The sequence below is a fragment of the Podarcis liolepis genome, assembly GCF_965112155.1.
Source record: "Podarcis liolepis genome assembly, chromosome: W".
Lineage (NCBI taxonomy): Eukaryota > Metazoa > Chordata > Lepidosauria > Squamata > Lacertidae > Podarcis > Podarcis liolepis.
Window position 1 is genome coordinate 14,393,510 of NC_139568.1, and position 16,315 is coordinate 14,409,824.

A 16,315-nucleotide genomic window follows, 5' to 3' on the forward strand; every position below is an offset into this window, starting at 1 on the left:
TTAGGAAACGTTGTTCTAAATCTGCCATGAAGATGTTGGCATACTGTGGGGCCATGCGGGTGCCCATTGCTGTGCCGCTGATCTGAAGGAACAGGTCATCACCAAATTTGAAGTTGTTGTGGGTAAGGACAAATTGGCAGAGTTTGGTGGCAAGGTCCGCTGTGGTTTCATCTGAAATGGTGTTCCTTATAGTTTGCAAACCATCGTTGTGTGTTAATTTTGAAGGACAGGGACTAGCTTTCTGTGGAGTGTGGTCCATAATGTGTGTATAAAATTATTATAACAATGTCACAATATATTTTATCGGTGCACACTAAGATGCTTTATATGCCGTAAATTTTACTTTTTATAGACACGCAGTAATATGTACAGGATTTATATAAACAGACAAAGCTAAAATATACTATACGTGCACTAATATGGGATACCCCACCACGCACATAATGCTCTCTCTCTCTGTTTTAATATATATATATATATATATATATATATGGACGTGCCCTTTATAAGACGGAGGAGGGAGGTTCTCATCGCGTGCTCAGCCGTGCTCATTCGTCGGACGGGAGTGAGAGAGAATTCCCGCGAGCGCGGTGTGCGTCATCGGCCGCCGCCGGCGGACACGTGATGCGGCGTCTCGGTCGCGCCGGGCGGCCCTCGGGCGGCTATCAATGACGCGTCGCCGCGGCTAGCACGCTGATTGGCGGGCCGCGGCTTCAGGTTGCAGGGGGAGGGGGAGGAGTTGTGGCGGCGGCAGAAGAGAGGGGCAGCATCAGCGGTGGCGGCGCGCGCTGCCCCGCCCCCCCCGCTTCCCATACTCCTGCGCGAGGCGGCGGCGCGTGGCATCGGGGTCTCCCCTCCGGCCCGCGCCTCTTCCTTCTCCTCCTCCCGCTTTCCCCTTTCCCACCTCCTCTCCGCTCCCTGCCAGGCCAAGGCCATGACCGACTTCAAGTTGGGCATCGTGCGGCTCGGCCGGGTGGCCGGCAAGGTGCGCGTGGGGCTCCGTGGGGCGGCGCGGAGTGGGAGAAATAGGATTTGCGCGTCTGTATGCGGTGTGCGTGTGTTTCCGTGCCCGCGCGTGTTCTATGTTGGGAGATCCGCGCCCCTTCTTCTATCACATCACCGCCCCCTCGCGCGTCTGACCTGCTCCGTTACGTCACACAGGACCCCTCTGTGACGTCATTGGGGTTCCATGATCAATTATTTATTTATTTATTTATTTATTTATTTATTTAGGTAGGTAGAAGGATGCGGGAGGCTGGTTTTCGTTTAGGTCTTTTTTCTCTGTTTTACTCTCTCTTTGCATCTCTCCCTGTAGAGGGCCTCAAATGGGGAGATTTATTTCTTTTTATATACTTCGTATTCAGGCTATAAATGGGTCCATAGCTCACTGGCAGAGCACATGGGTGGCATCTGCAGTTTCAAAGGGTTACATAGCAAGTGATCTGAGAGGCTTCTTTCTGCTTTGGAGTGTGCCTACTGGTTAGACTAGGTGATACTGACGGATTTGTAGTCTAACCTGATCCTAAGTAGCTTCCTATTTTCTTGTGCAGATTTGATACATTTCTCTTTATACATACTTGCTGTAACTTTCTTTTGTTGTTGTGCTTTTCTGTTTTTGTTTTTTGGAATAATCAACATGGACCACAAAGGATGTGTACCAATACTTGGTGCAGTGTCTTGCTTTACAGGTTGTTTGGGTTAAGTTTTGTATGTTAATCTGTTATAGCAAAAACTGAAACACAAAACTGCTCTTTAAAGACTAACTGATTTGTGTGGTATAATTATATTGGGCCAGAGCTGCCCCTCTCAGTTGCAGATTTTGGTCTCTGAGCAAGAACTTACATTTTACAGTTCTTTCTTCCTCTCCTCTCCTACTTCCAAAGGCAAGAGAAAGGCAGTACACTCCTTTCTGGCATTTGGACTTCCTAGAAGGCTTGTGGACACAATGGTAGGTAGAGATCCCAGAATGCTCAAGGCTAACCCTGGAGCAGCTTTCCCCTGGTTTAGACAAGTGTGTGACGTATGCACGGTCAGATGAATGACCTATTTAAGGTGTAAAACTTCTCTTTTCAGTGTAAGATGTGCCCTGGAATAGCTTAAAGTGTTGTGCTGAAATGAACAAAGAGTGCCTTGCTAGGGATTGGAAAAGTATCCACAATATAAAGTATTTAATTATCCTTCCTTTTTTATTCTAGACAAAGTACACACTGATTGATGAGCAAGACATTCCACTTGTGGAGAGTTACTCTTTTGAGGTAAGAACCATGTTATCTACCTTATTTCCACATTCCAAGTGTTGAATTCAAACTCCCATCAGGTCCAGTCAGCATATCCAATGGTCGGAAGAGCATTGGGAGGACCACATGTCAGCTATTATTCCTCTTGATCAGGGATGGGGAACCTGTGGCTCTCCATATGAACCCTGACCTGACATGGTCAGTAATTAGGGTAGATCAAAAACAGGAAGGGTTGACTGTCTAAGGAACCTGCTTTAAGCAAACTCATGAAAGCCAGTGGTCTCATATACAGTAATGACTATCTGAATAAGTTGGCAGAGAGAGAAGAGGAGGCATTTTCCCTTGAAACAGCATGTGGGTCATAAAAGGACTTGGCCCGATCCAGACATCTGGGTTTGGACTTGAGGACTTGTATGAAAAGTACCAAGTTCTCCAAAGACTCAAACTGTTCTCTGAAGTAGGATAACTAGGCAAGTTGTCCTTCACTTGCAGAATCAGGAGTAGCTTTACTTTAGAATGCATTTTCTTTTACAGGTGAAACTCGAAAAATTAGAATATTGTGGAAAAGTTCAATTATTTCAGTAATTCAACTTAAAAGGTGAAACTAATATATGAGATTGACTCATGACAAGCAAAGCAAGATATGTCAAGCCTTTATTTTTTATAATCGTGATGATACAGCTGATGAAAACCCTAAATTAACAATCTCAGAAAATTAGAATATTGTGAAAAGGTGCAGTAGCTATTCAATCCATAACATCTGCAATGGGTTCCTGAGCCTTTAAATGGTCTCTCAGTCTGGTTCAGTAGGAAGCACAATCATGGGGAAGTCTGCTGATGTTCTTTGGGATGTTCCCAAAGTGCTGTATCGAAGCACATTAATGGAAAGTTATGCGGAAGGGGAAAGTGTGGAAGAAAAAGGTGCACAAGCAGCAGGGATGACCGCAGCCTGGAGAGGATTGTCAGGAAAAGACCATTCAAACGTGTTGGGGACTTTCACAAGGAGTGGACTGAGGCTGGAGTTAGTGCATCAAGAGCCACCACGCACAGACGGATCCTGGAGATGGGCTTCAAATGTCGTATTCCTCTTGTCAAGCCGCTCCTGAATGAGAAACAACGTCAGAAGCGTCTTACCTGGGCTAAAAAAAACAACAACTGGTCTGTTGCTCACTGGTCCCAAGTCCTCTTTTCTGATGAGAGCAACTTTTGCATCTCATTTGGAAACCAAGGACCCAGAGTCTGGAGGAAGAATGGGGTGGCACACAATGCCAGATGCTTGAAGTCCAGTGTAAAGTGTTGATTTGGGGAGCCATGCCATCAGCTGGTGTTGGTCCACTGTGCTTCATTAAGTCCAGGGTCAATGCAGCCGTCTACCAGGAGATTTTGGAGCACTTCATGCTTCCTTCTGCAGACGAGCTTTATGGGGATGCTGACTTCATTTTCCAGCAGGACTTGGCACCTGCCCACACTGCCAAAAGTACCAAAAACTGGTTCAGTGCCCATGAGATTACTGTGCTTGATTGGCCAGCAAACTCGCCTGACCTGAACCCCATAGAGAATCTATGGGACATTGCCAAGAGAAAGATGAGAGACATGAGACTGAGCAATGCAGAAGAGCTGAAGGCTGATATTGAAGCATCCTGGTCTTCCATAACACCTCAGCAGTGCCACAGGCTGATAGCATCCATGCCACGCCGCATTGAGGCAGTAATTGATGCAAAAGGGGCCCAAACCAAGTACTGAGTACATATGCATGCTTCTACTTCTCAGACGTCCAATGTTGCTCTATTTGCAATCCTTGTTTTGCTGATTTGATTTACTATTCTAATTTACGAGATTGTTAATTTGGGGTTTTCATCAGCTGTACGCCATAATGTCACAATTATAACAAATGAAGGCTTGACATATCTTGCTTTGCATGTCGTGAGTTTATCTCATATATTAGTTTCACCTTTTAAGTTGAATTACTGAAATTATCATGGAAAAGTTATTCTAATTTTTCGAGTTTCACCTGTATATAGGCTTCATGTATTTTTAGATTGGAGTTTGGGGAGCTTCATAGAAAATGTATTGCTCTTGGAAAAGGGGCAGATTTGAAATACACTGACATTACACTTTCACCCATTCATTTACCTCATATCAACAGGTTCTGCACAGGCTTTTGAGGTGTCTGGGGGGAAATTAGAGACTCATCATGGTTTATATATATCCTCAGGCTCACTGAACAAGAAGGCTCTGATCTTATATAGAGTCTGTTAACTCAAGCACATAAACTGGGTTCCTGAGGCAGAGTTTGCATCTCATCTGACATTTCCCATGTCCATTATTGACCCACTTTCTCTCGTCTGATATAGACCTGACTGATTTTGAACTTTAGAGGCTCTACTCAGAGTGCCTCTGCCTTCAGATGTTAGGAGAGTGTTGACTGGGAACAGAGTCCCTTGTCTGGTGGCACCCTTTTCCTGAAACATTTTCCCTAGTCATAATATGCATAGCACCATCATTTAATATCTTTTATGTGACAAGAGAAAACTTTTATTAACCCAAGTGTTTAATATTTTGCTATTTCTTTTTTTTTTATTGACATTTCTGTTACTTGGTTTGCAGTTTTCTGTTTTAATGACCATTACGTTTCTGTCTATTAATAGTTTTACTTACATTTTACTTTGTTTCGTATTTGAAGCTGCTATGATGTTTAGATGAGCGTACAAATATTTTAAACAAAATGCATGAAGAGATGTGTTCTCTGTCTTTGGCCAGGCTCGGATGGAGGTTGACGCAGATGGAAATGGTGCTAGAATATTTGCCTTTGCATTTGACAAAAACCGAGGAAGAGGGTTTGGACGCCTGCTGCATGAGTTACTGTGGTAGGTATCATTGTGCAGGGGGTAACATAGCTGCAGGTTTCCAGACTGCTGAGGCATGTGTATGTATAGTCTTTGGAGATGGGCACTATAATGGCAACTCTCACGTGTCAGGGTAAGCCATAAGCCGTGGTTTGCTCTGCATGAGCAGATAGCGTCTGTATTACCTCTCCCCATTCATGGTGGGAAGAAACAAACCACAATCCCTGGCTTAGCATTGTGTCCAAACCAAGGGGTTGTGGTTTGATTTTCTCCTGACAACCCACAGTGTGTAGCCAATGTTTGTTTTTAGGTTTCTGATTGTGATTTGTTGGAGGTGAAACAAACCATAGTCCCTACTTTGGACACATCTTCTAAGCTCAAGGGATCATGGTTTGTTTTCTTCTAGTATGAGCAGAGGGGAGACAAATACATTCACAGTAAATCATTAGCTAAGGTTTACTGTGATGTACCAACTGAGCCATCATGTAAAAGGAAAGTGGGCTGTGTTGTGTGTTAAAGTATCTTTTCCTCCTCCCTTTTTCTCTCTAATTTGAACATACAAAACTGCCATATATTTAGAAGGAGGTTGATCCATCTAGCTCTGTACTGTCTATGCTGACTGACAGCAGCAGCAGCTTTCCTGGGTTTCAGGCAGGGGACATTCCTAGTTCTACTTGGAAATCTTGGAGGTTGAACATGGGACCTTCTGCATGCAAAATGTGCCAACCCATCCAAGTGCCACAGGGCTATCCCAAAACTTGAAGCCAGGGTTCCTACATCCAGAGACTCTACTGCTGAGCTATGATCCTTTCCCTTTAACAGCTTGGGTGACTTAAAAGAAAAAAGAATTTGCCTGCTACCTAGAAGATGCCAGGTGTATTTCTAAGGCATTTCCCCTGATCACCACCCAATTTATCTCTTAACTGCAGGGATGCCTGCAGAAGGTCATCAGCAGAAGATCTTAAGAACTGGACAGGGGGGTGGGTGTCCTTTATGCCTTGGGTCCTATGCCGTGTAAGGTTTTAAATTTTCAGACCCAGCACCTTGAAGTCAAGTAAGCTTGTTAAGCTCTTTTGCATCCATTGAGATGTGTTGTCTCCAATGACCTGCCCCGGTTAGAACCCTGATAGTAGCTCTTTGAGCATGTTGGAGTTTCCATACTGCCTTCAAGGGCAGCCCATGATGTATTATAGGAGTCCAAGCAACTAGAAGCATCAGAATTCTTCCTTTCAGGAATTGCAGTTGGCTTGCCTTCTCTTTCAGGGAGAGGCATCTGGGGGGCATCGCCCCTGGCTTTCAAGTCGTGCATTTGAATGCAGTGACAGTGGACAATCGTCTAGACAACCTGCGATTGGTTCCATGGGGATGGAGGCCCAAAGCTGAAGAAATCTCTAGTAAACAAAGGTAAACTCTCAATAACAGTGTCACAGGCAAGAGGGACAAAAGGGGCTGGAAGTCAAACAACTCCAGAACGTGTTTCTTTGCATAGCCCCTTGATGATTTTTTATGTGTGTTTCTTTGCATCTGAAGAAACTGTGGTGCTAAGTTCTCTCTGGCCTGGCCCTAGATGGGAGGATATGTCTCCCACCCTAGGTTATTTATTCCACTCAAACAGCAATAATTCTCAAGAGTTCCCTTGAATTGAGGAATCAGTTGTTAAACTACTCTGTTAATTGTATGTCTGCTAGCGAGAACAGGGGCCTTATAATAACTTTCAGCACCCTTAACAAGCTAAAGTTTCCATAATTCTTTAGGGGAAGACATAACCGTTTAAGGCTGTATCAGAGTCCTTTAAAGGTATGTTGTGATTGTGGCTACTGTCAACTCTCTGCTTTGAGAGGGATGGAGTTTTAACATGTTGCAATGGTGCATCACAAGCTTGCTGCGGAAATGTTTAATTTGCTGTTTTTTCTTGAAGGGAACAAAGCTTATACTGGCTGGCGATCCAGCAGCTTCCCACAGACCCCATAGAGGAACAGTTTCCGGTGCTGAATGTGACACGCTATTATAACGCTAATGGGGATGTTGTGGAAGAAGAGGAGAGTTCGTGCACATACTATGAATGTCACTACCCTCCCTGCACAGTGATTGAGAAACAGGTGCGTTCAGAACCAGAAGCAAGTCATGGATAAGACCGTCCCTGTTCTAGGCTGGCTGCTGCAAGTTCACCCTCTTCAGTGTGGTTGCTTCTTTTTAAAAAACCAAAAAGTCCTTAGGCACAGCTAGTGTGTTCTTTGTACCCCCTGCAAGGAATTTCTCTGCACCGTTTTAGCCTAAATAGTTATCCTGGCCAGCGGCTTCCAAGCTTCAGACACATCTCTCTCTCAGTGGTGTTCTGTGAAGTACAACTGACTCTGCTACCATTCTATTTGGATAACCCTTCATCCTACCTCTCGGTGTGGAAAAGTCAGTGTTGTGCATAGGCCCAACCCCCCTTTTCCTAGCCCACTTTTTCTTAGGACAGGGTCATGGGGAAACAAGATCAAAATGAACAGCTCTGGTTTTAAACCTCACTGAAGTAACTTTGTTGTATAGAAGGATGGATAGAAGTCACCCGAAAAGATAACCTGTACAAAGGGAATCTGTTCCTCTGATGACAGTTTTGGATGCTTTGTGGAGGAAAATATGTAAATAGGTCTGTGGATATAGAAGCGTTCTCGAACTCAGCAGGAGAGCATCGGTTTTGAGTCCTAGGTTCAGTCTCTTGCTAGAGCTGTGAAAGACCACTGCTCGAAACTTTGGAGCACTGCTTCTGTGCAACATAGGCAGTACACTGAACTGGGCCATACTAGTCTGATTTAGTGTAAGGTAGTGTTCTATGTTCCAAAGCCATAGTTATAAACCCAGGGGTGGGGAACTGCAGCTTGAAACTCCCTCAGCCCCATTCAACCTAGCCAATGCAGGAGGTGGGGGTGGCGAGCAACACAGCTCCCTATCCTTGTTGTAGACCATGAGGGAAAGAAATTGAGAGTGCAGTCCTGTACGTGTTTACTCAGTCCCATTGAATTCAGAATGTGTAAGATTGGGTGGGGGTGCAGAAGAAGAAGAAGACACTCATAATGAGACCTTCAGGTTCATAAACAAGAGAAATGCACCAGTGGGGGCTGGATAATATTTTATCCACAATGAAAATCAAGGCAGCATTTTGTAGGGTTCCCAGGCTGTTCTACTCAGATCCTGACCAGGCCTGCTTTAGTTCCTACAAAGATTGCACTGGGACTGGCCACCTTAGGACCCTTTTGGTTGGCTTTTTTTTGGGAGGGTGGTGGTTTTCTTTCTCTAGGGGCCCTGAAAAGGGATACTGATTTTTGTCCCGTACTCCTCTCTCCAGTTACGTGAATTTAACATCTGTGGGCGGTGCCAGGTCGCACGGTACTGCGGCTCGCAGTGCCAGCAGAAAGACTGGCCGGCCCACAAGAAGCACTGTCGGGAGAAGAAGCGAGTCTTTCAGCAAGAGCTTGGACCAGAACGATGACGAGCTGGCTGAGGCCTTAGCCCCACAGGGCACCTTCCCAGAAGGTTAAGGAGGAGGTGCCCACTTTGCACGGACTGCTCACTTGAAGCCAGAGGCACTGACAAAAAGGAGAGAGAGAGAGGAGAGAGATTTTTATATATATATAGAAAGACAAACCAATCCCTGTGATGCTTGAGGAAAGGTACTGACTCTTCCCTTCCAGTGTTAAAAAAAGAAAACGTCTGAAGAAAAAAGGAAAAAAAGACTACTGGGGAAGCGCTCCTGCTTGGAAGCTTTCTGTTATTTATATGTTAATATGTTTGTAAAGTTATGTACAGAGGTTTTGTTTTGTTTTGTTTTTTTGTTAGAATGTCTCTTACATAGGACTCATTTACTGTAATGTTCAAGTGAGAACACATTGTTGGTTGAAATAACTGTCCAGTAGCAAAAAGAGAAACAAACAAAAAAAAGCTTTTCCTTCCCCTGTGGCTAGGAGAAGGCCTGGGGAGCTAGCTCAGAACATCAGCAGTTAAATCTGAACAACTCTGCATGGAACGTTGTGTTTGCAAGTAAAGGATTGGAATGGATTGGCTGCCTTTTTTGCTCTTTTAAAAACTTGAGCAGCTGTGAATGATTGTCCACCACCATCAACAGCATGTTGCTGGTCTGTCCCCCCCACCCCCATGAATGACACTTTCCTCTGAAGATTGCAAAAGCCGCTGAGCTGCTTAGCTGCTTCCCATCACTGTTCTTCCCCATCTGTTTGTAGAGGCAATCATGCCCCCCCCATCCTGGTTATCATAGTTCCTAATGATATTTCCACCACTCCACAAGGAACCATGGGCAGTAAGGTGAAGGTGCAAGCAGGCTTCCATGAGCAGAGGTTCGGGATTGGTGACTGATGACCCTCTTTCTCGTTGAAAGGCGTACAGTCATAGGAAATTCTATATTGGCATGTCACTGTTGAATTTAGGCCAGTACAGCATTATTGTTAGTCCCCCCCTTCCCCTTTTGTCCTGCTGTAATCTTTTAAGATGAACAGGGAATAGTTTCTTATTGTAGCATCTATGTGCCAAACCAGGACTCTCTGCCGTACTCTTGCATACCTACTTGGTGGCTGCCCCTCCACATCTCTCCTCTGTCCCCCCACCTACCCCGAGTTTAGGGATAGGGAATCTGCCCTTCCAGATGTAGTTGGACTCATCGGCTTCAATCAGCATAGTTGGGGATGATGGGAGTTGTAGCCCAACAACGTTTGGAAGGCAACAGATTGCTCATTCCTGCCTCTGGAGACCTAAACCTTTTAAAAGTAGTGTAAGACTTTTTTTAAAAGGCAAACTTGCTTTGAGTAGTTTAAGTAGGTAGAATAATAAGTTGTGTATTCTCTGAGACAGGCCAGTGGTCCAGTGAAGGGATGCCACTACATTTCTCAAAGCAAGGTATTTTAAAGTTGCAAAAACTAAGTGACTCTGCACGTATCTATGTGTGGAACTCCATGAGACACTTGACTTAAAACCAGGTGTCTGTGTGACAGGTTCTATTTATGCCCATACCAATATATGGCTCAGAATTGGAGATGGGTGGAAGAATGTAATTGTTTACCACCATCAGCAGTAAGTGGAAACAGACCTGATATTTGACCCTTAGTGTAAGGTGGGCTTGATTTCTTGTGTGCAAACATAGAAGACCCCATCCATGCAAATCATGGGGAGAGCATGGTTCCTGTTGAGACTACCTCTACCCAGCCACAATGAGCCCATGTGTTGCTGATTGATATCTGGATCCAAGGCAGGTAAGTCCTGGTAGGCCAGTTTCTAAGTCCAGAGTAGGAACCTATTCTTTTCATCTATCTATAGTGTGGGGATCAGTAACTGAAACGCCTGTCACCAATTCAGTCTCCATGAACAGTACCTTGTGGCCCTCCTAGCAGCAACATGGATGTTAGACGTGGCTGCAGTAACAACTAGGAGGGTTTTTGGCATTTCACTGTGGGCTGGGGTGGTGGTGGCATAGACATGTGACCCACCAATAAAAGTACAGTGGTACCTTGGGTTAAGAACTTAATTCGTTCCGGAGGTCTGTTCTTAACCTGAAACTGTTCTTAACCTGAGGTACCACTTTAGCTAATGGGGCCTCCTGCTGCCGCCGTGACCCAATTTCTGTTCTCATCCTGAAGCTATTTCTGGGTTAGCGGAGTCTGTAACCTGAAGCGCCTGTAACCCAAGGTACCACTGTAGTTGCTGGGCAGGCCTGTACTGCAACCTTAGCAGAGTGGTTTATAGGAAGCTTTCCATGATTATTCATCTTCTAGCCGTTTTGGACTAGAGCTTAAATCAACTGAGCCCTGCCAGCTGGGGCTGATGAGTGTTGTAGTCCAAAGCAGCTGGAGGGTACAAGATAAAGAGCATAGGAAGAGACTGCTGGATCAGGCCAATGACCCATCTGCTCCATCATCCTGTTCTCACAGTGGCCAACCTGATGCAAGTCGGACTCACATACAAAAGCACTCTACCCACCTTTGGTTTCCACCCGCTGGTATTCAGAAGCCTTCCCGCCTTTGACAGCAGGCAGAGCATAGAGGCATTGTGGCTAGTAGCCATCAATGGCTGCCTCTGTGAATTTGTCTCTAATCCTTTTTTTTTTTTTTTTACACATTAAATTGGTGGCCATCACTGTCTTCTGTAGAAGCAATGTTGTGGAATGCTAGTTTAGGCTCTCCTGACAGTGGCCAATGTTTCTCTACCCTGAAGTGCCCCCAATTTGAGCCTGTTTTTCAAGACTTATCAGTCAAAGGAAATCATTGCTTCTTGGGTATACTTGAATCTGGCCACTTATTTCTGTGTTTTGCCTGTAGCTATATTGAACAAGGGAAATGTGTCACTTTTCTCTCCCACCCTTTATCAAAGGGATACTTGAGTGGCTAACAGGAAGAGCAGGATAAGCAGAGAAAAGAATAGCTGCAGCTATCAAAACTCAAAATACGTACAAGAGAGTTCTGAAGTCAATACCTTTTTGTTTTCAGTGCATCCTCCCATAGTTTGTAAACATCGTGGTCTCTTCCATCTCATTTTAAAATTGTTCCACATAGGCTTCGTGCCTTCCCCCGCAGATGCCTTCATATCTACACTTCCAAGCAGCAGTAGTTGCTCCACCTCATATGTACATAAGTCACTCTTTATTGATTGACCAACTTACTGTACTTCAGTCACCCTGAAATCCATGAGAAAGAGACTTTAAAACTCCCCTTCTTTCAACACACTCCTTACACAGCAGAGCCTAACACAATTTTATTTTTACTTATGACATTTCTAGACTGCCCTTCATCTGAGGAACACACAGCGCTTTTGCAATATTAAAACACAAAAATACATAACATGGTAACAAACTTTAACACACACACCCCACACACTAGACATCAAGAAAGCCCCACATAAGGTGGGGGGGGGCGTCTCTTAATCCTCCACCCCGTTTCCCTCCCACACACAAAGAAACATCATGCAGGCTATCCGTGTGTCAAGGGTGAAGAAGCCCCTCTCAGCCTCCCCATCAGCACCACAGCACGCCCCACCTCAGGCCCCCCACGGCCGTCCCGATTCCCGACGGAGGCGAGGTGAAAACGCGGCAGCCACCCCACAATCTTCTCCCCGCCTCTGAGGGGAGTGAATGAGGCGAGGTGGCGGCTGGGAAGGGAAGACGAGGCTGGGCCAGGACGATCGCTCGCTCGCTACCGCTGCCCCCCCCCCCTCGGCCTTTCCCTCCTCCTCTCCAGGCCTGAGACAACCTGAAGCGTCTCCTTCTCCTCTCCCTCGGTCTAGGAAGATGTCCATTGTGGGGAGGGCTCACTCGCCCGGCTACTTGGGCCACCTTTCTCTCCACCATCTTCACCACCACCACCGTTGTTTGTTGCGTCCCAAAAGCAAGGAAGGATTGAACTCTGATTAATAAAAATACACACAAGGCTTGACCAGCAAGGCTCTGGGAGGAAGTGCCAATAATAATCCTGTCCACCCCTTTGGTCCAGGTCATTTTATTCAAAAAAGAACTTTTTATACAGTGTTCGTAAGAACCAATCAGATATCCTCTGAGCATTTAAAAAAACCCCACATGGGACAAAGTCAGATCAGAAGAAAACCTTTTAACTACAAAAGACTACATTGAGCATGCATACATATCTGAGAGTAAATAAAACAGGACTAAAGGAGGAATGCATTCAGCAAAACCCCGGAGATCATAAACAGGCAGGAAAGGAAGGAAGGATGGCAAGGAAAGGGTATTTACCATCTCCTTGTGAACTCTCTTCCTGGCCCTTAAGATCTACCTAAAGATTAACAAACTACATCAAAGCTACCTTCTATCTTTATGACCCAGGATGCTTGGTGAAGCAACTGGCCTGTGTATTTAGAATGCTTATACGTGCCTGTCAGGCGTAGAGAAAGCAAATGGCAGAGGTGCAGAGGCTTGTGGGATTTGATCATAAATTATTGTCAATCAAGCCCAGTCAACGCAATGCTTTCATTGCGGACACAATTGCTTGCTCCATATTTCATAATTCCTCATAGCAATCCCACCTGACCCCCACACTCTGGATATTTGCACCCCCACTGTTGTTGTTGTTGTTATTTTCCGTCCTTAACCCTAAGGTCCCTAGGGCAGGTTTCAACATTTAAAACAATATTTTTTTATATCTTTTGTTTTATTGTTTGTTTGTTTGTTTGTTTTTTAAATAAAATTGAATGCACCACCTGATTGTGTTGTCGTTTTTTTACACAAAAATAATCCCTCAAAGTGGTTTGCAAAAAAGTGAAACGGCAGAGAATCGAGAAAAACAATCCCTGGCTTCCTGTTTCCGGCGGTGGAAAATGGCGGATCCCACACGATCAGACCTCAGCCATTCCGATAATTCAGGGCTGATGTGGGGGTAATTAGCCCTGGCAGCCTTCCCAGGGCAGGGGAGGACTGTCTTGATGACCCGCGGTTTGCTCCAGATTGCCGATGTGGCAGACGGCAGGGGCACTGGGTCACGGAGCAAGGGACGGACTGACACTCCTGCGACGCCACCCCATAGCCGGATGCATCTGTTTGGGAAAATATAAAGATTTGGAAAACAAACAGACACGCTCTGAACTGACGAAGCTGGGGAAAAACCCGCAGTATGTACAGTCTCTGGTGCAAAAGATTGAACTTCAAAGAGATCCTCATCATGATGTTTGGAATCTGGAGGGGCTTGGTATGTTTGTTTTTTTTAATAATATTTTATTAGGTTTTATCAATAAAGAGATTCAAAAGAATACAAAAACAGAAAAATACAAAATTACAAAATACAAAAATACAAACATTAAACACAAAAAAGACAGGAAAAAAGGGAAAAAAACACATAAAAAAGAAAACAAAACTCCCTCTTTTTAAATTTCTCTTTAGTTAACTTATTTTCCTGACTTCCTCACGCCTCCCTTTTTTGTATCCCTTTTCTTAAAATTTAGTTCAGCAAATTCATATCCAGTTTTGTGGCATCTGAATATAGACTGCATTTTTAATCAAGGCATATATTGGCTTATATCTTGATCAGGTAAATGGGCTTAGACTTTCAAAAGTTTCATGCCAGGCAGACCAGCTGTTCAGAGAGCCTTGGCAATGTTTTCCTCCTAGACAAGGCCCCCCCCCTTTCAATTTATAGCAGAAAACAATTCTCAAAGTCGTAAAAGCTGGAATTACAGGCTGACACAGACCCTACATGATTAAGAGTTTGGTAAATAGTAAAATAAAACCATGTGCCTCCATTAAACTTGAGCCTAAGGTCAAAAGGCCAAGAGCACATGGAAAACAAAGCGACTGGCTGGAGAAGGGGGGGAAGTGTAAACAGGGGAAGAGGCTTTTTTCCTATTTTATTTTGAGGCTGTAAACTGTTCCTTCCTACTGTTCCTTCCTTTTTACTTTGAGGAAGTTTAAATATGCTGGCTTAAATGTAATTATGCAAAGGATTTAAGAAATGCTAGATTTATCCTGAAATTAAGTCAGCCAGCCTAGCCCCCCTGCCAGAAATGAGACGCCATCCGAGCTATCCTGATATATTAGTTGTCAGACATTTGTTTAAAGACCTCCAAAAGGAGATATTTCATTGATGATGCATGAGAATATGAACCCAAGGTCTCTGACATCTGTTCAAGATAAAAATTTAAAATTATTAACCATTTGTTTTAGAAGGCAATAGGGCAAGGAAGGCAAGAGGTGAGCTGGTAATTAAGATTCCTTGTTGAGACACATGTAAGATATATTACTACTTATTTGTCATTTATAGATGTAACAATATATAGCTCTTTGTGTTCCGTATAAGGACAGGAGGATATGGGTGTATCTTAAAATTGGTTATAGCAATCAGCCAATAGGAAATTCAAGCAGGCTGATTGAACAGAGGCGGCCACAGGAGGAGCAAAGGGGGGTGGATTAAGGAAATATAAGTGCTGGCCATAATGGCAGGAGGCCAGGCCAGAGCTTGGTAACCATATACCACTGTGCCTCTCATTTATTTGTCTGACAAATAAATTATTATTTTAATTTCTCTGTTGCTGCGTTGAATATTTCATTCCAGCTAAGTGTTAACCACAAGCAGGGTGCTACATTTTATGGTGCCTGCGACTCGGATAAGTGGTCTGCTGGAACGCAGCCCCTTCGCCTCACTGGACGGGGTACAAGAGAGAGGACAACTGTGCCTACCCAGCGCGCACTGGAAAAATTTTTCCAGGGGAACGCAGCAGTCTCGTCTGTCTGATACCCTGCCCACTGACGGCGACGGACCGGGGGGGACCAGAGAAATAAACAGGGAACCAGCTAAGGGTAAGTGCACTAAGGGGTTTTGGCCCTCCAATTAATTGGGAGGAAGAGAAGTCCTGATCAAACTTCTGCGTCTCAGTAAAGGGGAACTGAGTACGCTAGGTGGCTGGGTATATCAGATGGTGGTCTGGTGGGGGAAAAGGGAAGAATGGGAGGTAGTGTGTGGTGAAGTATCTGGCGCATTGCATGTGTGAGAAAGTACAATGTGTAGCTGACCTAAGTGTGGAGTGAGTACTACTTCGTTTCCCAGTAAGGTGTGTGTGTGAGTGACTGAGTGGATACTTCACAGGGCCATACAATGGGAGTTGGGGGTTCAAAGGGGGGAAATACACCTTTTGAATGTATGTTAAATAATTTTAAGAAAGCCTTCTCAGGGGCATATGGAGTCAAAATGACGCCAGAACGCTTGAGAACGTTATGTGAACTAGAGTGGCCGAAGCAAAATACTGGATGGCCATCTCAGGGAACCTTTGATATAAATTTAGTAAGCAAACTTTGGTCTAACATCGCCAAAGAAACTGGAGGGTGCCCAGAACAATTTTCATATATAGATTCTTGGCTGAGCACATTAAATAAAAATCCTCCATGGATAAGGGAATGCAAAGTCCAACGATGCAAATTATTGGCTGTAAAAGCCGAAGCTAGGAAAGGAATCTTGCCAAATAAACTCAAACCCATTTTTGAGGGACCAGAGGAAGAGCTGCTTCCACCTCCACCCTATGCTCCACATCGAAGGGAGCCTAATTCAAACCCTCCACCAGTTGTAACCCCAAGGCAAGAAAGTGGAATGAATAATGGGGGTGGAGTCACAGAACTTGATTCCTTGATAGATTATGATAAATATCTTCAGGAGGCATTGGAGTCCTATAATGAAGCCCAAGCAGAAGTGGTTATTCCACCTGTGAGTCCCAGTGGAACTCCATCTACAGTCTCCTTTAATGGAACAACTG

General features: G+C 44.6%; 1 protein-coding gene across 1 annotated transcript; it reads left to right on the forward strand.

Annotated features, from left to right (window-relative positions):
* Positions 1-615: 615 nt before the first annotated feature.
* LOC310697697 (zinc finger MYND domain-containing protein 19-like) lies at positions 616-9,124 on the forward strand. Its single transcript, XM_083484401.1, has 6 exons — positions 616-985; positions 2,196-2,255; positions 4,998-5,104; positions 6,347-6,487; positions 7,002-7,182; positions 8,415-9,124. The coding sequence occupies exons 1-6, from the start codon at positions 935-937 to the stop codon at positions 8,556-8,558; spliced, it is 684 nt and encodes a 227-aa protein (XP_083340527.1). The 5' UTR covers positions 616-934; the 3' UTR covers positions 8,559-9,124.
* Positions 9,125-16,315: the final 7,191 nt, after the last annotated feature.

Coding starts and splice junctions, on each gene's coding strand:
- LOC310697697 (XM_083484401.1), top strand. CDS start 935: ATGACCGACTTCAAGTTGGGCATCGTGCGGCTCGGCCGGGTGGCCGGC. Junction 986..2,195: donor TCGGCCGGGTGGCCGGCAAG/GTGCGCGTGGGG, acceptor TTTTTATTCTAG/ACAAAGTACACACTGATTGA. Junction 7,183..8,414: donor GCACAGTGATTGAGAAACAG/GTGCGTTCAGAA, acceptor TCCTCTCTCCAG/TTACGTGAATTTAACATCTG.